This window comes from Hypanus sabinus, unplaced genomic scaffold (genome assembly GCF_030144855.1).
Source record: "Hypanus sabinus isolate sHypSab1 unplaced genomic scaffold, sHypSab1.hap1 scaffold_1380, whole genome shotgun sequence".
In the NCBI taxonomy this organism is placed as follows: Eukaryota; Metazoa; Chordata; class Chondrichthyes; order Myliobatiformes; family Dasyatidae; genus Hypanus; species Hypanus sabinus.
The window spans coordinates 55,544-82,099 of NW_026779452.1; the positions used below are offsets into that span (position 1 = coordinate 55,544).

Here is a 26,556-nt window from a genome sequence, read left to right on the forward strand (position 1 = left end):
TTAAATCCTGACAGATCCCCATTTGATCCTTCTAGTTAAGGGCCTATATGGTGAATGTCTCATTTATGAAAACTTATGGAATGTGTGGTAATCAAACGCTTGAGTTATATTTTGGAAAGAGTGGTGAAAAAGTGTTTTATTGGAGTGGATTTATAGGTTTATAGAAGAAGGGCTTAAAACAAGGTAAGGAATGATATTGACTCGACTTAGAAATGCCCACACTATGCTTAATTATGCCTTGTATCTCATTGGAAAACTTCATTCTGAGTCGTGTATATTTTGTCATTATGAAACTGTCGAAACACATACTATTTCAATGTGAAGTGTGTAAGGCTGAAGAAAAATCAAATGCAGTTTTCAGTTGTAGAGCAGCTTGTGTTTGAACCCACTTGGGGAAAGGACTGGGTGTTGTTTAATAACCCTGATCTTATTCGGGAGCTTAAAATGAAGGAACCCATTGGAAGCAGTGTTCATAATATAATTGAATTCACACTGCACTTTGAGAGGGAGAAGCCTAAGTCACATGTATCAGTCTCGCAATGGAATAAAGGGAATTACAGATGCATGAGAGAAGTTCTTGCCCCAGTGAATTGGAGGAGGATTCTGCGGGGATGGTGGCTGAACTGAGGTAGCTGGTGCCGGACAGGCAGGTCCCACAGTAAAAGTTCTCAAATGGCAGGGGAAGGAATCAATGGCTGACAAGAGAAGTTAAGGACTATGTTAAATCGAAGGAAATGGCATGTAAGGTACCAAAGGTGAGTGGGATGTTAGATTATTGGAATGCTCTTAAAATCCAACAAAATGCAACAAAAAAGCCATAAGAATGGTCAAGACGAAATATGAGGGCAAACTGGCCAATAATATAAATCAGAATACGAAAAAAAAGTTTAGTTTTCAGTTACATGATGAGTGAAAGGGAGATGAGAGTTGACACTAGACCACTGGAAAATGATGCTGGTGAAGTAGTAATGGGGGACAAAGAAATGGCTGATGAATTTAATGAACAATCTGCACTGTCTTTTCCGGTCAGCACCACCCCCACTTATCCCATTTAACCTGTCTCATTACGGGTGGACTTTAGGAGCCGGGGGATCTCAGGACCCACCGCCCGCTGCTGCTTCTGAATCCCCGGTGTTTCTGTTCGGTTGATGAACGCGGTGAACGAGTTAAAATTAATCAATCAATAATTCTCATCTGGTGTTTATTTCACTCCATAGAACCTTAGAACACTACAGCACAGAAAACAGGCCATTTAGCGCTTCTAGTCTGTGCGGAAACTTTATTCCGCTCGTCCCATTGACCTGCACCCAGTCCGTAACCCTCCAGACCTCACCCATCCATGTATCTATCCATTTTATTCTTAAAACTCCCAGATCCCTTTGCTTCTCCGCACTCCTCAGTGCCCTACCATTTACTGTCTATGTCCTACCTTGGTTTGTCCTTCCAAAATGTATCACCTCACGCTTGTCTGCATTAAATTCCATCTGTCATTTCCTGGTCCATTTTTCTAGTTGGTCCAGATCCCTCGGCAAGCATTGAAAGCCTCCTCGCTGTCCACAACGCCTCCAATCTTGGAGTCATCAGCACAATTGCTGATCCAATTGACCACATCTATATCATTGATATAGACAACAAACAACAATAGCCCCAGCACAGATCCCTGAGGCACACCACTAGTCACAGGCCTCCGGACTGAGAAGCAATCATCCACTACCACTCTCTGTCTTCTCCCACACAGCCAATTTCGAATTCAGTTAACAACCTCTCCATGGATACCTAGTGTCTGAACCTTGTGAACTAACCTCACATGTGGGACCTTGTCAAAGGCCTTACTAAAGTTCATGTAGACAACATCCACAGCCTTTCCTTCTTCTACTTTCTTGGCAACCTGTTCGAAAAATTCTATAAGATTTGTTAAACACGATCTACCACGCAGAAAGCCATAGTGACTATCCTTAATCAGCCGTTGGCTATCCAAATACTTGTATATCCGATCTCTCAGGAGATCTTCCAATAATTTATCTACTACTGATGTCAGGCTCACTGGCCTGTAGTTAACTGGTTTACTATTGGAACCTTTTTTAAACAACAGAATAACATGAGCTACCCCCCAATCCGGCACTGCACCTGTAACTGAGGACATTTTAAATATTTCTGCCAGGGCCCCTGCAAATTCTACACTAGTCTCGCTTAAGGTCCGAGGAAATATAAAGTCAGGCCCGGGGGATTTATCTACCTTTATGTGCTGTAAGGCAGCAAACACCTCCTCCTCTTTAATCTACAAATGTTCCATGACACCACTGCTTGTTTCCCTTCCTTCCATATACACTATGCCAGTTTCCTGAGTAAATACTGATGCAAAGAAACTGTTTAAGATCTCCGCCACCTCATAAGGCCCCACACATAGACGACCACTCGGATCTTCTAGGGGACCGATTTTGTCCCTTACTATCCTTTTACGCTTAATATACTTGTAGAAACCCCTCGGGTTTACCTTCACATTATCTGCCAAAGCCACCTCATGTCTTCTTTTTTTCCTTCCTGATTTCCTTCTTTAGTATTTTCTTACGTTTTCTACACTCTTCAAGTAATTCATTTGTTCTTTGTTGCCTATACCTGCTATACACCTCTCTCTTTTTCTTAACCAGATCACCAATATCCCTTGCAAACCAAGGTTCCTGTTAACTTTGCCTTTAACCCTGGCAGGAACATGCAAACTGCACTCTCAAAATTTCACCTTTGAAGGCCTTCCACTTACTGAACACATCCTCGCCAGAAAAAAAATATCGCAATCCACCCTCCCTAGATCCTTTTTCATTTCAGAAAATTGGTCCTTCTACAATTTAGAACCTCAACTCGAGGACCAGACCTATCCTGATCCGTAATTAACTTGAAACTAATGTCATTATGGTCACTGGACCCAAAATGTTCGCCTGCACATACTTCTGTCACCTGACCTGTCTGGTTTCCTAATAGGCGATCAAGTATTGCATCCTCTCTCGTAGGTACCTCTATATATTGATTTAGAAAACTTTCCTGAAAACATTTCACAAACTCCAAGCCATCTAGCCTTTTGACAGTTTGGGAGTCGCAGTCAATATGAGGAAAGTTAAAATCCCCTACTATTACAACTTCCTGTTTCTTACATTGGACTAATATCTTTATACAGATTTGCTCCTCCAATTCTCTCTGACTATTGGGCGGTCTATAATACACCCCTATTAGTGTGGTCACACCTTTCCCGTTCCTCAGCTCCACCCATATGGCCTCTGTAGACAACCCTCCGGTCTGTCCTGTCTACGCACAGCTGTGATATTTTCCCTGACTAGTAATGCCACTCCTCCCCCTTTCATCCTTTCAACGTAATATGACATTTGTTAATGAAGATGGGCAATTCTTCTTCGATATGTGCCAATCAGTGTTTAATTCAATTTAAAATTGTTCACTGTTATATTTAACAAAGGAGAGACTATCCAAAATATTCTACAGTTTTTAAAGCTCTGAAAATCAATTTACAACCTAATGTACAAATCTTTGATTTCTGTCTGTACATGCAGTCCTCGCATGACCTTTATCCTCCTCCACCTCACTATCCGCTCTAACACTCGGGTTCCCCTCCCTCTGCAAATCTTTTTTACCCCCCCCCCCACCCCAGCAGCACTAGCAAATCTACCTGCAAGGATGTTAGTCCCCCTGCAGTTAAGGGGCAAACCGTCCCGTCGGAACAGGTCCCACCTTCCCGGGAACAAAGCCCAATTGTCCAGAAACATGAAGCCCTCCCTCCTGCACCATCTCCTTAGCCACGTATTTAGCTGCACTCTCCGCACATTTATATTTACAGGGACTTTACTCCTGACGCCGGTCCCGGGACCCGACCCGTTTACAGACCCGGAGCGGAACCGGAGCAGATTCTCAGCCATTGATTTACATCCCAGCTCGCGAAGAGAGGATAAAGTTTTCCCGTGAATTTATTCCCTGTGAAGGTGTGGAGATGGGACTTGGTCTCCGCGTTGTAAAATGAAACTGTCCCGGACTCGTAACTGAAATAAACTCCCACCCTCCCGGGGATGGGACCGGCAGCGAGACGGGACTCGGGGGAGGGGAGACCACGGTCCACGTCATAATCCCGATGTAACACGTCTCCATCCCGCCCGATGACCCAGAATCCGGTCTCCGGTCTCAGTCTGACCCGTCCCTTCCTCTTCACAGACTCTGAGGCGACTCCCAGCCACCAGTCCCGAATCCCCGTCACCTCCACCTCCCAGGAATGTCTCCCCGATGTGAATCCCTTCGATCCCAGCACACAAGGCCGGTATGTGAATCTCTTCCCGGTGTCAGGGAGATTCCTCCAGGTCCAGGTCCGTCTCACACTCTTCCGATCCTCAGACACCTCGAGCAGCGGATTCGCCGTTTCCACATCCAGGGTGACAGAGACTGGGCGGGGAGAAGCAGAGAATTAGAGAGTCCCCGGGGATTGAAGCGAGATTCGGGCAGCGCGGCCCCAGGGAATCGGGGGGAGACTCGGACTGCGCGGCCCCGGGGATCGGGGGAGGGGTGCTGAATGGCAGATTGAACCAGGAGAGGGAGGGGTCTGAAAGCCCCTGGGTGAACTGAATCTGGAGGGGGCAAAGATGGCAGAAGAGGATGACTTCGTCCCCTTTCCCACAACCCCATCCCCCGCAGACCCTCATTAGGACAGGGGATGAATTTGCAGGAAACCTTAAGCAACACAGGTCCTGACGAAGGGTTTTAGTCTGAACCGTCGACTGTTTACTCTTTTCCATAGAAACTTCCAGGCCTGCTGTTACGCCAACATTTTTTTTTAATTGAATTTTCAAATAGGTTAAAGAAAGGAAAAAAAATACCCTTTCCCCTCACCCCAACTTCCCGATAGAAAAAAAAGAAGAAAAAATAAGGAAATAAAGAAAGAATGCCTGGATATCGGAAGATCCCCACATGCTCCATGGAGTTCATAATAGCTTTAATATATATATATTTCTTTCTTTCCCAAGATAACCAATAATTTTATCTTCGGAGCACCTATATATTTAATCCTACTTTTTGTAAATAAGGGCGCCAAATTTCAGAAATATTTCATATTTATCTCTTAAATTATAAGTATTTTTTTCAAGTGGAATGCAGCTAAAAATTTCATTCTTCCTACGATCTATACTTAAGTATGAATCCGATTTCCAAGTAACTGCGATAGCCTTTTTGGCTACTGCCAATGAAATTTTTATGAATTCTTTCTGATATTTATTGAATTTGGATTTTGATTTTATCCCTTCAATATCGCTTAGTAAAAACAATATTGGATTGTGTGGAAGTTGTATTTGAATAATTTGTTCCAGTAAAACTCTTAAATTTGCCCCAAAAGGTTGAATTTTAGAACAAGACCAAGTAGAGTGTAAAAAATTACCAATTTCTTGATTACATCGAAAACATTGATCAGGTAAATTTGAGTTTAATCTATTTATTTTTTGTGGTGTAATATATATTTGATGTAAAAAGTTATATTGTACTAATCTTAGTCGAACATTTATTGTATTTGTCATACTGTCAAGACATAATCTGGACCAACTTGTTTCATCAATTTTAATATTCAAATCAGTTACCCATTTTTGTCTTGACTTATGAATTCCTTGTTTAATTGCCTGTTTTTGAATCAAATTATACATACCAGAAATACTTTTTAAAGTTTTCCTTTATGAAATAAAGATACTATTTCATTAGGTTTCAGCAATTACATTGTTTGACCCAGTTTATCTCTTAAATAAGTCCTTAATTGGAAATAACAGAAAAGAGTGTTATTTGATATTTTATATTTATTCTTTAATTGGTCAAATGACATTAATATACCTCCTTCAAAACAGTCTCCTATATATCTAATCCCTTTGTGAAACCAGTTATATAAAAGTTGATTATCCATTGTAAAAGGGATACGTTTATTTTGAATTAAAGGTCTCTTTCCTAATTAATATTTCTTTATCTCATCATCAACATTTATCTTATTCCATACATCAATCAAATGTTTTAATATAGGAGATTCTTTCTTTTCCAGTATCCATTTAGATTCCCATTTATATATAAAATCTTCTGGTATATTTTCTCCTATTATGTCTAATTCTATTCTAATCCATGCTGGCTTATCTTTATCAAGAAAAGATGCAGTAAATCTAAGTTGATTTGCTTTGTAATAATTCTTAAAATTTGGTAATTGTAACCCTCCTAGGTCAAACTTCCATGTCAATATTTCCACTGATGTTCTTGACATCTTACCTTTCCAAAGGAATTTCCTCACACATTTATTTAACTCTTGAAAAAGTTTCTGTGATGATTGTATTGGTAATGTTTGAAATAAATATTGTAATCTAGGGAATATATTCCTTTTTTGATTTTTTTTCAATAATGGCAAATAATTAAATTTATATAAGTTCATTATATCATTATCAACTATTTTACCTAAATATTTATACCATTTATTGGCCATCTAAATAGAGTTATTAATCAACATTGACTATAATCTCCTTTATTAAGTGGTAGAATTTCACTTTTATCCCAATTTATTTTGTACCCTGATATTTTCCCATATTCTGCCAATCTAGAAGATAATTTACGCAACGAATGTAATGGGTTAGTTAGATAAATCAGAACATCAACAGCAAATAAGCTAATCTTATATTCCTCCAGATTAACTCTGAAACCCATAATATCTGAGTCAGTTCTAATTAATTCATCTAATGGTTCTATCGCCAACGCAAGTAAAGCAGGCGATAATGGACAACCTTGTCTACTTGACCGTGTTAACTGAAATTATGTTGAAATTTGGCCATTTGTCACCACTTTAGCTTTGGGGTTAGTATTTAAGGTTTTAATCCAATTTTATAAAATATACTCCTAATCCATATTTTTCCAATACCTTAGATAAAAAATCCCATTCCAATCTATCAAATGCTTTTTCTGCATCCAAAGCAACTAAGAACTGCTTAGTTCTTCCCTCTTTTGTGCCAAATGAATTATGTTAAGTAACCGAGTTACATTATCTGCCGATTGTCTATTTTTAATAAATACTGTTTGGTCCATGTGTATTAATTTTGGTAAGTATTTAGATAATCTGTTAGATAAAATCTTTGCTATTATTTTATAATCCGTATACAAAAAAGAAATAGGTCTATGTAATGTTGGTTTTAAAAGATCTGTGTCTTTTTTTGGCAATACAATTAAAGTAGCTGTCGAAAAAGGTTCTGGAAGTTTATGCATTCTTTCTGCTTGGTGTGTTAGCTCCATAAAAGGAGGAATTAATAAATATTTATTTTTGTAAACCAGGCGAAAAACCATCTTCTCCTGGAGATTTATTACTCTGAAGTGATCCTAAAGCTTCTTCGACCTCCTTTAATGTAAAAGGCACATCTGATCCCTTCTATTCTTCCAAATTCAATTTTGGGAGAGTTATTTGTGAAAAAAACCTTTCTATCTCAACAATATCATTTTGTGATTTTGATTGATATAATTCAGAATAAAAAAAATTAAGTTTATAAAGGTTTATAAATAATTTTATTTACAGTTGTTCCAATTGCATTTATCGTTTTGGAAGCCTGGTCTGTTTTTAACTGCCAAGCAAGTATCTTGTGTGATCTTTCACCAAGTTCATAATATCTTTGTTTAGTTCTCATAATTGCTTTTTTTTCCTGTGCGGTATGTCTGAAGTGTACTATATTGTAGTTTCTTATTTACACGTTATCTTTATTTTTCTTTTGTCATATATCTTTGAGATTCTTTTTCTAATTTTGTAATCTCTTTTTCCAATTGATCTATTTCTACCATATATTCCTTCTTAATTTTAGAAGTATAACTTATTATCTGGCCTCTCAAATATGCCTTCATCGCTTCCCATAATATAAATTTATCATCAACTGAATTTGAGTTTGTATCTAAAAAAACTTGAAACTGTTTTTTCATAAAATCACAAAAATCTTGAAGTTTTAATAATATTGAATTAAATCTCCATCTTTAAATCGATTCCTCCTTATCCATCATTATCATTGTCATTATCAAGGGGGAATGATCTGACAATATTCTTGCTTTATATTCCATATTTTTCACTCTGTCTTGAATATTCTCTGATCGTAAGAAAAAAATCTATCCTTGAATAAGTATTATGTCTATTTGAATAAAATGAATAATCTCTTTCTCTTGGGTTAATTCTTCTCCATTTATCAATCAAATTTAAATCTTTCATCAATGATAAAGTTAATTTTGCTACTTTTGGTTTTGTAGCAACCTTTGTTGACCTATCTAAAACTGGGTCTAGACAAAAGTTAAATTCTCCACCTATTAATATTTTATCGTGTGCGTCAGCCAAATTCAAAAAAAAATCCTCCTGTATAAATTTTACATCGTTTTCATTTGGTGCATAAATTTTCATAAGAGTCCATAGTTCTGAAAAGCTTTGACAATGTATAATTACATATCTTCCCGCAGAATCAATTAATACATCTTGTATTTTAATTTGTAAAATTTTGTTGACCAAAATTGCAACCCATCTCGCTTTTGAATTAAGTCAATCTGCTATAACATTTCCGACCCAATCTCTCTTTAATTTCCGATGTTCTATCTCTGTTAAATGTGTTTCTTGTATAAAAGCTATATCTATTTGCATTTTCTTAATGTATGTTAAAATTCTTTTTCTTTTCACCGGTCCATTAAGCCCATTAACATTAAAACTTAAAACAATCTGTAAATTAGTCATTATTTTTAACGTGGTTACTCCAGTCTATAATAATACACTATATTTCAACTCTCATAGTATCTTGGGGAATTATTTTAACATTCTATTCGCGATTAATTTTTCTCAAATTTTTTACGTATCTCCCCCTGTATCATATAATTAAAAGTATATTTAAATATTCTTCCGTCCTTAATGTTCATCAACTCACTTCAGTGTCCCTGTCTTCATCTTTAATCTGTTTCACTTATAAATATTTACTGTGTCCAGTGAATATTTGGGAGTACTTGTGCAAACTCCTCTGCATCCCGATGATCAGTAAAAAAATCTTCTTTTTCCGTCATCCAAAAAAAATATCAGTGCTGCAGGGTGGCGCAATATAAATTTATAACCATTTCCCATAAAACATTTTTCGCTGGCTTAAATTTCTTCTTTCTCTTCGAAAGGTCATAAATTATATCAGGATAGAGAAGAACTGCTTTCACTTCTATCATAAATGGCTCATTTTTCTTGATATCTTAAGTATTTTATCAAGATTCGTCGTGGGTTTTGATCTTACAGCTCTGTGGACGGTTTCGATTTCAATCAACTGGGTTCCTTCTTCCATTTCCAAATTTTCCGGGATCCATTTTTCAAAAAAATTTGTTGGATCCTCTCCCTCTATCCCTTCTTTAAGACCCGCAATTTTAATTTTATTTCGTCCACTAAAATTTTCAAGCACGTCTATTTTTTCCAACAGTCGTTTTCTTTCTGATGTATTATCTTCCATTTTCTTCACTCTCTCAATAGTGTCTCCCGTTGTTTCTTCCAGGTTTGTAACTTTCTTGAGTATTTTCTCCTGTTTTCTCACCATCTTATCAAACATAGCCTTCATATTTTTAATATATTCTTGTATTATTTTTATTTTTTTTAATTCATGCATTATTTGCATCAACGAAGGAACTCTTATGTGTCCAGAATATCTTCCACCTCCAATCTCTTCCTGTTGTTATTCTTTTACCTCCTCATCTTCATCTGGATGTTCCAGAGAATCCGAATCCATCCCGTATTCATTGTCACTTCCGCTTCCACTGGTAGCTGGGATTGTAGTTCATTATGCTCATGTTTGCGCATGCACTTTCCTGCGCGCACTCGCAGTTCCTGTTGTTGCATCTTGGAGACGATTGATGCTGCGGGCGATTTCTGTTCTGTTTCGCCGGATTGAGATGCACTTGAGTCCGAGGCTTCTTCATGGTGGCCGGCTCAATTTGCACTATCTTCAAAGCAATAGTTTTCTTCCTTGTCTGTTTAGGAGGCATCTCTAATGAAAATCCTGAGTAGTTTGGACGTAGTTTTTAGGAAATATTTACAAACTTTTCTTCACTTAAGCATTAATTTATTAGGTTTTTTTTTACGGGACATCTGGATATCCGCGTCTCGATCCCACGTCATCACGTGACATCCCCGCCAAACAATTTGTGTGTTTTACTCCGCTTTCAATATACTCAATTATTTGGCCTCCACAGCTGCCTGTGGCAGATTCACTATCCTGTGGATAAAGGAATTCCTCCTCATCTCTGTCCTAAATGGACATCCCTATAGTCGGAGGCTGTGCTTACCGTTCTCGACCCACCCACATCCTCCCAACATCAACTCTCTCCAGACAGGTGTCAGAGAGATCTGGCGAGACCCTTCATCAGGACCTGTGTAGCTTGGATTACCAGCATCTGCAGATTTTCTCCTGTTTGATTTTTAAGGCAGAAGTTAATAACTAAACTTCTTGATTAGTCAGAGTCTCAAAAGTTACGGGGAGGAAGCGAGAGAATAGGGTTGAGAGGGATAATAAATCAGCCATTCTTTTAAACTCCGGTGAGTACAGGCCCAGAATCATCAAACACTCCTCATATGTTAACTGTTTCATTCCTGGAATCATTCTTGTGAATCTTCCGGACCCCTTCCAATGCCAGTACATGTTTTCCGATAGAAGGGACCCAAAACTGCTCACAATAATCCAAGTGTGGTCTGACCAATGCCTTATAAAACCTCAGAATTACATCCTTGCTCTTGTACTCTAATCCTCTCGAAATGAAAGCAAACATTGAGTTTGCCAATCTTACCACTGACACAAACTGCAAGTTAACCTTCAGGGAATCCTGCACAAGGACACCCAAATCCCTTTGCACCTCTGATTTTTGAATTTCGCCCTGTTTACAGAATTGTCTATGTCTTTATTCCTTTGACCAAAGTCGTACCTGCCTAAGATTGTACCTGCCAAACTCTACCTGTGATGCAAGTTCCTTATTACGTATACTGGTGCATTCAAATAAGACCATAACACAAAGCAACAGAAGCCGGCCATTCAGTCCTTCGAATCTGTTCCGCCATTTTATCATGAGCTGATCTATTCTCCCATTTAGTCCCACTCCCCCAGCTTCTCACCATGACCTTTGATGCCCTGGCTACTCACATACCTATCAATCTCTCTTAAATACATCCAATGACTTGGATTCCACTGCCGCAAGAAATTCACAGATTCACCACCCTAAAAAATAAAAAAATATCTTCGCATCTCCCTTCTGAATGGGCTCCCTTCAATCCTTAAGTCATGCTCTCTCGTACTAGTCTCCCCCACCATGGGAAACAACTTTGCCACATCCACTCTGTCCATGCCTTTTAACATTCGAAATGTTTCTGTGAGGTTCCCCCTCATTCTAAACTCCACGGAGTACAGTCCAAGAGCGGTCAAACATTCCTCACATGTTAACACTCTTATTCCAGGAATCATTCTCGTGAATCTTCTCTGAACCCTCTCCAATGTCAGAACATCCTTTCATAAATAAGGAGCCCAAAACTGCACACAGTATTCCAAGTGAGGTCTTTCCAGTTCCTTATAGAGCCTCAACATCACATCCCTGCTCTTGTTCCTCTAGAAATGAATGCCAACATTGCATTCCCCTTCTTCACCACCGACTCAGCCTGGACGTTAACCTTAAGGGTATCCTGCACGAGCACTCCCAAGTCCCATTGCATCTCAGAACTTTGAAATCTCTCTCCATTTAAATAATAGTCTGCCCGTTTATTTCCTCCACCAACGTGCATGATCATACACTTTTCGACATTGTATTTCATTTGCCACTTCTTTGCCGATTCTCCCAAACTATCCAAGTCTCTCTGCAGACTCTCTGTTTCCTCAGCACTACCGGCCCTCCACCGATCTTTGTATCATCAGCAAACTTAGCCTCAAAGCCATCTATTCCATAATCCAAATCGTTGATATACAACGTAAAACACCACTGGTAACTGGCAAACAACCAGAATGGAATCCCTGACCAATCAGCCAACGCTCTATACACTTATGTAAATTTCCTGTAATTCCATGGGCTCTTATCTTGTTTAGCGGCCTCTTGTGCGGCACTTTGTCAAAAGCCTTCTGGAAATCCAAATGCACAACATCCACTGCATCTCCCTTGTCTAGCCTACTTGTAATCTCCTCAGAAAATTTCAACGGGTTTCTCTGGCAGGATTTTCCTTTAAGGAAACCATTGCTGAGTTTGGCCTATCACGTCATAGGCCTACAGATACTCGGTAACCTCATCCTTGAAAATTGACTCCAACAACTTCCCAACCACCGATGTCGAGCTAACAGGTCTATAATTTACTTTTTGCTTCCTTGCCCCTTTCTTAAATTCCAAAGTGGCATTTACAATCTTCCACTCCTCCGAAACCATGCCAGTGTCTATTGATTGTTGAATGATCATTGCTAATGCCTCCGCGATCTCCACAGCTACTTCCTTCAAAATACAAGGGTGCATTCCATCTGGTTCTGGAGATTTATCTACCCTGAGACTATTCAGCTTCCTGAGTACTTTCTCTGTCGTAATTGTGACTGCGCACACTTCTCTTCCCTGACACCCTTGAGTGTCCGGTATACTGCTGATATCTTCCTCAGTGAGGACTGATGCAAATACTCGTTCAGTTCCCCAGCCATCTCCTTATCTCCCATTACAATTTCTCCAGCATCATTTTCTATCAGTCCTATATCCACTCTGACCTGTTTTTTTTTTACTCTTTATATACTTGAAAAAGCTTTTAGTATCTTCTTTGATATTATTTGCTAGCTTCCTTTCATAGTTCATGTTTTCCCTCTTAATCGCCTTCTTAGTTTCCTTTTGTAAGCTTTTAAAAACTTCCCAATCGTCTGACTTCCCACTAATTTTTGCTTCCTTGAATGCTCTCTCCTTTACTTTTATTTTGGCTTTGACTTCTCTTGTCAGCCAAGGTCGCATCCTTTTTCATTTCGAAAATTTCTTCTTTTTTGGAATATATCTGTCTTGCACATTCCTCACATCATGCATAAACTCCAGCCACTGCTGCTCTGCCGTCCTCTCGCTAGTGTCCCATTCTAGTCAAATTTGGCCAATTCCTCTCTCATGCCACTGTAATTTCCTTTACTCCACTGCAATACCGACACATCGGATTTCGGCTTCCCTTTCTCAAGTTTCACAGTGAACTCCATCATGTTACGATCACTGTCTCCTAACGGTTCCTTCACCTCAATCTCTCTAATCACCTCTGGGTCATTGCACAATATCCAATCCGGTAGCTCTGATCCCCTGGTGGGCTCAACAACAAGCTGTTCTGAAAAACCATCTCGTAGACATTCTACAAATTCTCTCTCTTGAGATCCAGTGTCGATCTGATTTTCCCAATCCACTCACATGTTAAACTCCCCCACAATTATCATAACACTGCCCTTCTGGCAAGCCTTTTCTATTTCCTGGTGTAATTTGTAGTCCACCTCACTGTAGCTGTTTGGAGGCCTGTAGATAACTGCCATCAGGTTCCTTTTACCCCTGCGATTTCTTAGCTCAACCCAATAAAGATTCTTCCGATCCTATGTCACCTCTTTCTAATGATGTAATATCATTTCTTACCAATATAGCCACGCCACCCCCTCTGCCTACCTGCCTATCCTTCCGATACACCGTGTATCCTTGGACGTTCAGCTTTCAGAAACATGCATCCTTTAGCCACGTCTCAGTGATGGCCACAAAATTATACCTGCCAATCTGTAGCTGTACGACAAGATCACCCACCTTCTTCCTTATGCTGTGTGTATTTAAGTATAACACCTTAAGTCCAGTATTTGGTACTTTTTGTTCTGATTGCCCTGCAACTCATCTCAGTGGCTGCAAATTTGCCCCATCACCTGCCTGTCCTTCCTGACATCTTTACTGCTCACTATCTTAGATTTATTTTTCCCCTCCTCCGCTCTATCATTCCGGTATACCATCCCCCGCCAAATTACTTTAAACCCTCCCGAACAGCTCTATTAAACATTCCCGCGAAGATGTTGATCCCCGTCGGGCTCAGGTGTAACCCGTCCTTTTTGAACAGTTAATACTTCCCCCTAAAGAGATTCCAATGATCCAAGAATGTGAAGCCCAGTCTCTCAGCCACGCATTCATCTGCCTGATCCTACTATTCTTGCCCTCGCTAGCACATGGCACAGGTAGCAATCCTGAGATTACTACCCTGGAGGTCCTGCTTCTCAGCTTCATCCCTAACTCCCGGAAATCTCTCTTCAGGACCTCCTCCCTTTTCCTCTCTATGTCATTGGTACCAACATGTACCAAGACAGCTGGCTGCTCGCCCTCTCCCTTCCGAATATTCTGGACCCGATGCGAGACATCCCGTACCCTGGCACCTGGGAGGCAGCACACCATGCGGGTATCTCTATCAGGCTCACAGAATCTCCTGTCGGTTCCCCTGACTATGGAATCCCCTATGACTGCCGCATTATTCATCTCCCTCCTTCCCTCCTGCACAACAGCGCCGGGCTCAGTGCCAGAGACCCGGTCACTGTGGCCGTCCCCTGTCAGGTCATCCCCCTCAACAGCATCCGAAACGATATACTTGTTGCTGAGGGGGGCAGCCACAGGGGTGCTCTCCACTATCCGGGCATTTCCCTTCACTCTCCTGCCAGTCATCCAGTTTTCTGACCCCTGTAGCCTAGGGATGACTACCTCCCTGTAGCTCCTGTCTACCACCTCTTCATTTTCTCTAATAAGCAGTAGGTCATCAAGCTGCAGCTCCAGATCTCTAACACGGTCTCCGAGGAGCTGAATCTCGGTTCACCTGGTGCAGATGTGGCTATCAGGGAGGCTGGAGGTCTCCCAGGATTCCCGCATCTGACACCCTGAACAAAGCGCTAACCCTGCAGATATACTACCTAATTCTACAGGAATGAAAGAAAGAAAGATAGGTCTACTCACCCACTTACTTCGCCAAACACACAAACATTTTAAACCGTTAGCTAATGTGCCCTGCTATTCCCCCGTCCGACGGGCCGATTTGCCAAGGGGAGAAAAAGAGTCGGTGCCTCGCTCTCGCCTCTTCCCGTTACCGCCTAAGCCCGTTGAGCCAAAGCCCTACACTCTGCTGCCACCCACTCCGCTGCCCGCTGTATAGGGTGGTCATCTTTTTAAACTCTCCTCGCTGTCCTGCGCAGTCTTATCGTGCTTGTACGTGAAGTTACTTTTTTTAAAAACTGCCTTCCTTCAGAAGTTAGCTCCCACGCCGCCTTTCTTGTCCCAAAAAAACACCTTCGGTCGTGTATTCATCAGCCTATTCCACACTGTCCACATGAACTTAAGCAAGGACTTTGATGTCGATGATAGACCACACTTGGAGTATTGTCTGCATTTTCGGTTCCCGAATATGGGGAGGATGTCATTACACTGGACAGGAGGCTTCAGGAGGATGTTACCAGGACTGGGGGTGTGTTGACTTTATGGCAGTTATTTAGTTTATAATATTTTCGCTTAGTAATTCATTTGTCAGTATTTTCTAGTTAGAATTAGAATTGTTTAAAGTATATTCATTGCCTGTAAAATATATCGGCATGCGATGACGTCACATCCGGTTTCGTCGCGTCTTGTGGGAAAATACCGGTTTGGGATGAACGCAAGGGCGGGGCCTCGCTTGAGGCAGACCCGAGCAAGAATTAGTATGTAAGCATTAGAAATCACAGTGAGTTCAACGCTGTAAGTTAATAATTGAATTAAAATGTTAACGCCGATCCCGTTAGAAGTAACGACGGCCGATAAGGTTTATGTTTTCGTTAGTTAAAGAGTTGCGGATAGTTTGTGTTGAACTGTATTTAAAGCGGTCCATGGCGAAGGTGGATTCTGACTGTATGCTGCACTTTAATGCAATGTAGTTGTAGTTTACTTTTACAAGTATTTACAATGTAAATGTACTATCAAGAAGGGAACAAATACTGTATCAATCTTGTGTTGTTTTGTCAACAGTTTTCACCATACGTTAATGTGAAGAGTGAACAGTAAGTGGTTAATCTTACTGCGACCGTGTTTCATTGCCTACGGTTTATCTCGGCGTTTCATTCGGCGTTTCATTACACCCGAGCGAGAACGCTACAGGGGGCTTGGGTTAAAAGCAGAGAGTGGGTTAGCTTGGGCTATTCAGCTGTTGTGCAGGATTTTCAGGGATGACTCCTTATTGAGGTAAATAATTCTGAGGACCTTAAATAACGTTTATTTTTCCAAGAAAAGGGAGTACAGAACCAGAGGGCTCAGATTGAAGGTGAGACGGGAAATTTTTCTGAGTGGTCTATCGGGTAATATTCTCAAAGTGAGGGAGGTTGGTGAATGGAATTTGCCCTCAGACGCTATTCAAACAGGTAAAAATAAAATATATTAAAATAAATTTGGGCAGGGACACAGATGGGAAATGGTTAGAGGGATGGGGGGGGGGAACACACACAAACGGGCCATGCTCAAGAAGACATCTTAGTCTTGCAGATTGATGAAGTGGGCCGTGAGTTCAACATCCGTCAAACCCTCCCAGATCATCCTCCTGAGGAATCTCACCCCGGAGTCTGTCTGTGAAGTGTTGATGTGACGTCTCGTCAGATGGCAGCTCAGTGACACAGAACAGACAGACTGGGTAAGGACGGCAGGTTTCAATCCTAAATGGGAATTTGTGCCTGTTTCTGTGGCCGTGTGTCACACTCTGATAGTATATCGTGTGTGTGTGTGTGTGTATTGATTGCGGTAAATATCCGTGTGGTGTGTATACACATCGAAGGAGAGTGTGCACATTGAAGAATTTGTATGTTACAGTGTTTCATCACATGTCTGGTGTGTGTTGACAATGTGTCACACGTGATTGAGTTGTTTAAATGAATAAATGACTTTCTCTGAAGAGACAGGTTTCCAGTTTGCTGAGGGAAATAACAACGAACATTGCTGAGGCTCTGACTACAATCTGCCAGTCCTTCCTGTGTATGTGTGTGAGGGAGCTTTGCCAGGCCGGTTATGCTGTGTGTGCTTCTCCCGAGCCCGAGATGAAATCTTGACCCATGTCAATGCTTGTTGGTGTGTCCGAGCTCATTCTCACAATGCTTCAATGTAGTGGTCTGATCACCATGAGACATAGGAGCAGAATTAGGCCATTTGCCCATCGAGTCTGCTCCGCCATTCAATCATGGCTGATCCTTTTTTTCCCTCCTCAGCCCCACTCCCTGGTCTTCTCCACGTAACCTTTGATGCTGTGTCCAATCTAGAACCTATCAAGCTCTGCCTTAAATACACACAAGTTCCACAAATTCACCAGCCGCTGGCTCAAATTTGTTCACATGTGTTTTAAATAGATGCCCCTCCATCTCAAGGCTATGCCCTGTTGCCCTGATCTCCACCGCCATGGGAAACATCCTTTCCACATCTACTCTGTCTAGGCCTTTCAACATTCGAAAGGTTTCAATGAGATCCCCCCTCATCTTTCTAAATTCCAGCGAGTACAGAGACAGAGCTATCAAACGTTCCTCGTATGATAACCCTTTCATTCCTGGAATCATCCTTATGAAATGAACCTTCTGCAATGCCAGCACATCTTTCCTTTGACGAGGAGCCCAAAATTGTTCACAATACTAAAGGTGAGGCTTCACCAGTGCTTTATAAAGCCTCAGCATCACATCACTGCTATTGAATTGAAGCCAACGTTGGTTTTGCCTTCCTCTCCACTGACTCTATCTGCAAATTAACCTTTCGTGTGTTCTGCAGAACGACTGCTAAGTCCATTTACATCTCAGTTTTTTGGGTTTTCTCCACATCTGAAAAAAAGTCTGCACATTATTTTGACGACCACAATGCATGACCATGAATTTTCCAACATTATATATCACTTGCCACTTTCCTTCCCATTCTCCTCATTCAAGTCCTTGTCCAGCCTAACAGTTTCCTCAACACTACCAGCTCCACCAATCTTCGTATCATCTGCAAACATGGAAACAAAGCCATCTACTCTAGTACAAGGGGGTATGAATTCAGGATTGAAGGACGTCCTTTTAGAACTGAGATGTGGATAAATTACTTTAGTCAGTGTGTGGAAAATCTGTGGAATTGGTTGCCACAAGTGGCTCTTAAGGCCAAGTCATATTTAAGGCAGAGATAGATAGGTTCTTGATTAGCCAGGGCATCAAAGGGTACGGGGTGAAAGCAGGGGAGTGGGGTTTACTGAAGAACTGGATCTGCCCATGACTGAATGGTGGAGCAGAATCGATGGGCTGAATGGCCTACTTCTGCTCATATATCTTATGATCTATTCAATCAGCTAAATCTTGATATACAGCATAAAATGGTGGCCTAACACTGACCCCTGTGGAACACGAGTCAATAGGCAGCCAACCAGAAGAGGATCCCTTTCTCTTTCCTACCAATCAGCCAATGTTCTAACCATGTCTGTAACTTTTCTGTAATACCATGTCCTCTTAACCTGGGTACCAGCTTCATGTGTGGCACCTTGTCAAAGGCCTTCCGAGATTCCAAATATACAACATCCACTGCATCCCCTTTATCTATCCTGCTTCTAATCTCCTCAAAGAATCCCAACAGGTTTGATAGGCAGGATATTCCCTAACGAAGCCATGATGACTTGTCCTATCTTGTCCAGTGTCATCAAGTATTCCGTAACCTCATACTTAACAACTGACTCCAATTTCTTCCCAACCACAGAGGTGAGGCTAACTGGTTTCCTTTCTGCTGCCTTCCTCCTTACTTAAAGAGTTAAGTGACATTTGCCATTTTTCAGTTCTCTGGCACCATGCCAGGGTCCAGTGATTTTTGAAAGATCATTTGAAATGCCTCCATAATTTCTACTGCGACCACTTTCAGAACACTAGGGTGCAGTTCATCTGGTCCGGGTGACTTATGTACCTTTCGGTCTTTCAGCTTTTTGAGCACCTTCTCCCTTGTAACAGTAACTGCACTCACTTCTCTTCCCTCGCATCCTTCAACACCGGGCACAGTGCTCGTATCATCCACAGTGAAGACTGGTGCAAAATTTTTGGTTTCTCCGCCATCTCTTTATCCTGTGTTATTATATATCCAGCCTCATTTTCTAGCGGTCCTATATCTACCCTCATCTCTGTTTTATTTTTTTACAGTACTTGAAAAACAATTTGATATTGTTTGCTAACTTGTTTTACAAAGACAGGTGTGTAAAAAGGGCCTGAAGGATCATTGGATACCAGAGTCACCCCAGCCACAAACTGTACCAGTTGCTACCATCCGGGATACAGTTCCACAGCATAAAAGCCAGAAGCAACAGTCTCCGGGACAGCTTCTTCAACCAGGCCATCAGATTGCTTAACTCATGTTGAGACAACAGAATTTCTATGTTATATTAATCAGCCTGTTGTACATATTATTCATCATAAATTACTATAAATTGCAAATTTCAGTTAGATGGAGATATAACGTAAAGATTTTTACTCCTCATGTATATGAAGGATTTAAGTAATAAAGTCAATTCAATTCAAATCAATTTCTTGTTTATTTTTCCCCTCCCAAACATTCTTTTAGTTCCTCATGTAGATATTTAAAAGCTTCTCAATCCTCTATCTTCCTACTAATTTTTGCTTAATTGTATTCCCTATCTTTTGCCTTTACATTAACTTGTCTTCCCTTGTCAGCCACGGTTTTACTATTTTGCCATTTGAGTATTTATTTATTTTTGGAATACATCTATCCTTCACCTTTCTCATTTTTACAGAAACTGACACCATTTCTGCTCTGCTCTCATCCCTGCCAGCATCTCCTTCCAATTAGCTTTAGCCAACTCCTCTCTCAGACCACTGTAATTTCTTTTACTCCTCTGAAATACTACAATGTCAGACTTCATTTTCTCCTTCTCAGATTTCAAGTTGAACTCGGTCATGTTGTGAGCTCTGCTTCCTAAGGTTTCTTTTAACTACTCACCTCTGGTTCAATACATAACACCCAATCCAGTAGAGCTGTTCCCCGAGTAGGCTCAACGACAAACTGCTCTAGAAAGCCATCACATTGCATTCAACAAACTCACTCCCTTGAGATCCTTTATCAAACTGATTTTCCCAATTGCCCTGCATGTTGAAATCTCCCATGATTATCGTAACATTATCCTTTTCATCAGCCTTTTCTGTTTCCAGTTGTAATCTGTGACTGCTGTCAGGGTCATTTTTACTTTTGCAGTTCCTTACCTCAACCCACAAGGATTCAACATCTTCTAATCCTATGTCACATCTAGCTGCTGATTTACCAGCAGAGCCACACCACCCCATCGGCCTTCCTTCCTTCCTCCGATACATTGTGTAACCGTGAACATTCAGCTCCCAACTACAACCATCCTTCAGCCACGATTCTGTGATGGCCACAACATCATACCTGACAATCGGTAATAGTGCAACAAGATCATCCACCGTGTTTCTCATACTCCATGCATTGAGATATAACGCTTTGTGTTCTGTATCTGAGACTCTTTTTAATTCTGCATCCCTAATGCACTGATACTCACCCTGCTGGCTGCAACTTTCTCTTCGCACCTGTCCGCCCTATCTGACAGTCTGACTGTATGCTATCTTTGCATTTTAACCATCAGTCCTATCCCTTCACTCCACTTCCAACCCCCTCCACCCCACCAAATTAGTTCAGACACTACCCAACAGCTCAATAAAACCTCTCTGTGTGAATATTATTCTCCTTCGGTCGAGGTGCGACCCATCCCTTTTGAGCAGGTCATTCCTCCACCAGAACAGATCCCGATGATCCAAGAACCTGAATCCCTGTCCCCAGCACCATCTTCTCTGCCATGTTTATCTGTCAAATTATCCTGTTTCTACCCTCACCAGCACGTGGCACAGGCAGCAATCCAGAAATTACTACCCTGGGGGTACTGCTTCTGAGCTTTCAACCAAGCTCTCCAAATTCTATTTTAAGGACCTAATTGCTTTTACTTCCAATGTCATTGTCACAAATTTACCAAGATATCTGGCTCTTTTCCCTCCCTCGCTAAAATGCTGCAGATACGATTCGAGGCATCCCTGACCCTGGCACCCAGGAGGCAACATACCATTCGGGTGTCCCGTTCACATCAATAGATTCTCCTGTCTGTTCCCCTGGCGATTCAGTCCCCGATCACGACCACTCCCCTCTTCTGCCTCTAACAACAGTGAGAGTTGCTGATCCGGAAGCGGGAAGACCTGTGTCAGTCAGAGTCTGCACTCACAGGGCACATGAAGGACTTGTGTATTTTCCTGGCAATCCCTGTCACCACACTGATACCTGTTTTTATTCCCTACAATATTATCGTCAGAATTAAATTCCTAGTTCCTCTGATAGATCCTAACTCATGTCCTGCTGTGTTAGTGCATTTGCCTGGGATTGGAACACAGTGGTTCATTTGACAGTCCCGTGTATTGGTTGCATTGCGACCCTGTGCTGGTGTGTCCAGGGGTCTGACATCTCCAGCTGACCATGTGACAGTGATGCCTCTCATTTGGTGGGGTTGACGTGGAATAAACTTCAGTTCCCCTTCAGCCCACTATTAGAGACAATCTTTGCCTCAAATTGGAACTAAATTGAGCTTCATAAACAAGGAGAAATGAATCTTTGTAAGTTTTACCTCGATTACTAGGATCAAGCGTTTCTCTCAGCATTGTGTTCAACAAATAGAGGTAATCCAATTTTTCAACCGGTAGGTTCTCATCTGTCACTGCCAATTCCTGGACATCGTCGTTAATCCTGTAAATATTAAACTGCTGGTTATAAATTGCTATTCTGAACTATTTTACAAATCCATTCAGGGTTTCAGTAAAGAGCCTGTCCTACCTCCTGTTCCGACGAGCTTCCTCCTGAAATAAATAAAACACAAATCTGATTAGACTTGGACTTACTGTCCACATCTTGAATTTCATCCATATCATTACAAGGTGTTGAAAATTCCCACTCCCACAGTCACTCAGACACACGGACAATACAGAACCATGGGGTAAAATACAGGGAAAGGTTCTGAATGTCAGACCATTCCTGAGAGGATGAAACTTACAGGGAAGACAGGACTGGCTGTGCATTATCAAATGGATATGACGTCAGGCTGATAGGATGGAGGAATTTAAGATCAGTGATCTAGGTGATTGTGTGCGGGTGGAGGAAGTACCTCTATTTATGGGGAGACTTGTGGGGAGATGTAATTCCAGATGGATTTTAATAAATTCTACAAGAAATTTAGTGAAGAGGATGTGGAACTCAGTGCCACAGGAGTGGATGAAATGGAACAGCAGAGATTGAATGTAATGGGGAGGCTGGGTAAACACGTGAGGGGCCAGAGCTTTCGGGCACTGTTGCTGGTTGTGGTGAGCAGGTGGCAGGAGGATTGTGAAGCAGCGAAACTGATAGAAGATGGAACTAATAGCCTGTTTATGATAGAGAATGGGATAGAATACCATGCAAAATATATCCAGAAAATAAAGAGACAGTGAAAGTTTCCGTAATCTGATGGAAACCGGATATGGATGATAAGTCTTTGTTCTCACTGATTGACAGAGAGACCCTCACACCAACCGCACCAGACACACTCACAGCCTATGACTGGAACTGGGTGTTAATGGGAGTTTTAGAGGATATTTAATGCGGTAATTAAGGAAACAGTCAGCAGCTCTGTGTTATGATCGGAGTAGATAATTTCAGAGAAATTTGCATTCAGTCCTGGGATGTACAGAAGTTGTGGAAGTTCAGTTATGGGACAATAGATAATAGGTGCAGGAGTAGGCCATTCGGCCCTTATAGCCAGCACCATCATTCACCGTGATCATGGCTGCTCATACACAATCAGTACCCCGTTCCTGCCCTCTCCCCAATTCCCTTGACCCCGCTATCTATAAGAGCTCTATCTAACTCTCTCTTGAAAGTATCCAGAGACTTGGCCTCCACTGCCTTCTGAGGCAGAGCATTCCACATAGGCACCACTTTCTGGGTGATTTTTTTTTTTCCGCATCACTGTTCTAAATGGCCTACCCCTTGTTCTTAAACTGTGGCCTCTAGTTCTGGCCTCACTCTTCAGTGGGAACATGCTTCCTGCCTCAAGCGTGTCCAATTCCTTCATAATTTTATTATTATGGGACAACAACAACCCTGAATAGTTGCATCAATTGTCTGGTGAGAAACAGTTTACTGCCATTTGTAAATGCTGTGTGTAGGAGCAACACGTCTGTTTTCTGTCTGCATTGTATTCTGTGTTACGTGTTTATTATGGTAACTCGTCACGTGAGTGGGGACATGGTAAAAGCAAAGGGGAAAAGTTACGCATCTGTATTTTGTTCTGGGCAGTTTTGAGTTGGGGACGGGCGGATGTCATTCTGTTCTTGGCCGCTGTGTTGCAGCTTACTTTACAATGAATTACCCTGAAGTTTCATCGCTTCAAGATTGTATTGAGCTAATGAAGGACTGAAAGCGTATCTTGGACAATTTGAAATGTAATTATTGGAGTGATGGGAGGGCGCATCATGCAGGTAAAACAGCTTGTGTGAGGACACCAGCAGCGGCAATTGATTTGTTAGAATTGGCCGCTGTGCTGTGTTTATTTCAAATATACCACTGTTCATTTAGTGCCCTTTGACAGAAGCAAATTGAAATAGAATCCCTCACCTTGAGAAATATCACATTGTCTTTTTGATCCATCTGCTCCTTTAACTTAGTGATTTCCTCCTGAATAATCCTTTTATTCTCTTGAAGAGCTAGAAGATTTTTCTGCATTGTATTGAGAATCCTCTTCTCCTCTTCCCTGAGATCCCTGAGTAAGCTCTGCTCTTTCTCAGTGATAATCTGGCGCAGTTCAGCAAACTGGGATCTGACGTGAGACTGAAGGCTGTATGACTGTTCCTGTCGAATGAAAGGTGAAGATTAATATACTGCATTGCTGTGCTCTGTTTCCTTTTGTCTTTCAGTTCGGTCTATTGGAGTTCATGCTACTTCTGAAAGCATTCCCGTCAACACCATTCACTCACATTTTCCTGAAACCTACACTCACTTATTGACCCATAAACTCCCAACTGATTCATGCACACCCTCCCCACCTTCACAGGGTTAACAGTAATTAGCCATTCATCCGGCATGTCCTTGGGATGTGTCGGAATCTCTCGTGGTCACAGGGGGAGCATGCAAACTCCACACAGACAGCAGCAGAGGTCAGGATCTAACCCAAGTCACTGGAGCTGCGATACTCGGTTATTCTGCATTAAAGGGAGCAAAGCTCGACAGTAATATCAGAAATTCCGCTCAGGAATCCTCACCCGAACTCCGGAAATCTTCTCTTTCTGTTGCTGCTCCTTTTCCTGGAAGTCTGATTTCTTTTTTGTGAGAGAGTCTAAGGAAGATTTTAGCTGATCCTGGAAGTCAGAGAATGAAGGAAATAGAAATAAAGATGCATCAAAAGAAACAGGTGATCAAACCCGATTATCACACAAAATGCCGGAGGAACTCAGTGAGTCAGGCAGCTTCTATTCAGGGGAAATAAACAGTCGGTGCTTCGGGATGAAACCCTTCATTAGGACTGGGAAGGAATGGGACAGGAGCCAGAATAAAAATATTAGGGATGAGAACCAGCTGACAGGGGAGACAACGTGAAGGGGGACGTGGGGGAGGGTGATGAAGTGAGAAGATGAGAGGGGACAGGTGGAAGAGGTAATGGGCTGGAGAAGAAGGAATCTAATACGAGAGGACAATCGACCATGGAAAAAAACGGGAGGAACTGGGCTGTTTGCGGCCCTGAATGGTGACGAGGGGGGAGGTTAGGAGTCAGGTGTAGCACTTGTCCTGCTTGCAGGTGGCGGTGCCAGGAGGGAGATCAGTGTGGAGGAGCGAGTGGATCAGGGCGATACAGTACGTAATGGGCGATCCTTACAGAGCGCGGAGAGTTGTGGGGAGGGGTGGGTCTGGGCTGTTAGAGGGAGAGATGTGAGGAGGGGTGGGTCTGGGCTGTTGGAGGGAGAGTTGTGGGGAGGGGTTTTGTGTTAAATTAACGTTAGTTTTTACCTTATAGTTTTTAACGGCTTCTTCAATCAGCACAAATCGATGCTCTCGGTGTTCCTGCGCAGCTGCACAGATCACACAGATCAGTGTTTTGTCCGTTTCACAAAACAGCTTCAGTTCTTCCTCATGCTCCTCGCAGTGAAGTTTACTTTCCTTCCCTTTCGGATTCAGGTTTAGATTTCGAAATTTTTCAGCCAGATTTGCTAAGGCCCGATTCACCCTGAGGGTGCGATCAGCAAACCGCGCTCTACATTCCGGGCAGGAGTTTCTCTGCTCCCTTTCCCAATACTGTGTGATACAAGAGCGGCAGAAGTTGTGTCCGCACTCCAGTATAACCGGATGGGTGAAGAAATCCAGGCAGATGGGACAAATTACCTCCTCGCTCAAACTCTCGGCCAGTCCTTTCGAAGCCATGTTAACTCCCGGCACTTCCTGATTCAGAATGCTTTCACTTTCGGGGAGCTGCTGATCCCCTGCAGTACCGCGATTGTCCACTACGCGCGCTGCAGACTCGGGGAATGAACATTCTGCTGCTGGTGACAATTGGTGACCCCGACGGTCCAAACGATTTTTTTGACCAGAAATGACCTCTGTTCAGAGGTGGCGTTGAAACCGCCTGGTATCTGGACACAACGACCTCACCTATGGTTCCAGCAAGCAGAAGCCCAATTCCACGTTCGGCAGATCACCTCAGAGGACATCCGTTACTATTACGCGGTGAGCTCCCTCGACCAGGACACAGCGGCCCAGGTCGCGGAGTTCGTACAGTCGCCCCCGACAGACGGCAAGTACACGGAATTCAAAGCCCTGCTCCTAAGGACTTTCGGACTCTCACCGCGCGAGCGGGCTGCCCGTTTACTGCACCTGGATGGCTTGGAAGACAGACCTACATCGGCTTTAAAGAATGAGATGTTGTCTCTGGCCGACGAACACACACCCTGCCTCATGTTGGAGCAGGCATTCCTGGAGCAGCTGCCCGAGGACATACGCCTGCTGCTGTCCGACGCGGATTTCAGTGACCCCCGGCGGTGGCAGCCTGGGCGGACTTGCTGTGGAACGTCAAGAAGGTGAGTGGGGCGTCCATCGCACAGATCACCCGGCCACGCTCCCAGCAGCAAACCAGTCCAGGCCCGGCCGCAGAGCCCGCTAACACCAGGGGCAGGGGTGGGGAGCCCAACGAACAATGGTGCTTCTACCACCAGCGGTGGGGCGCAGAAGCCCGCCGTTATCGCCCGTCCTGCAAGTTCCCGGGAAACGCCAGGGCCAGCCGCCGCTGATGGTTACGCCGGCTGTCCATCGGGATAGCCTCCTGTATGTGTGGGACAAGCGTTCAGGACGCCACTTTTTGGTCGACACCGGTGCCGAGATCAGCGTCTTACCTCCGACGAGTTACGACACCCGTAGCAGGGCACTGGGTCCCCCCCTGAGGGCCGTGAACGGCAGCACAGTAAGGACCTATGGCATCCGTCAGGTGCAGCTACAGTTCGG

The 26,556-nt window shown here is 42.6% G+C and overlaps 1 protein-coding gene across 1 annotated transcript; it reads right to left on the bottom strand.

The window, feature by feature from the left end:
* Nucleotides 1-3,659: 3,659 nt before the first annotated feature.
* Nucleotides 3,660-25,564, bottom strand: LOC132386908 (zinc-binding protein A33-like). The gene is made up of 6 exons (XM_059959265.1): nucleotides 25,072-25,564; nucleotides 24,330-24,425; nucleotides 23,686-23,919; nucleotides 21,871-21,893; nucleotides 21,665-21,783; nucleotides 3,660-4,434 (listed from the first exon to the last, which is right to left on the bottom strand). The coding sequence occupies exons 1-6, from the start codon at nucleotides 25,480-25,482 to the stop codon at nucleotides 3,881-3,883; spliced, it is 1,437 nt and encodes a 478-aa protein (XP_059815248.1). The 5' UTR covers nucleotides 25,483-25,564; the 3' UTR covers nucleotides 3,660-3,880.
* Between the last annotated feature and the right edge of the window lie 992 nt (nucleotides 25,565-26,556).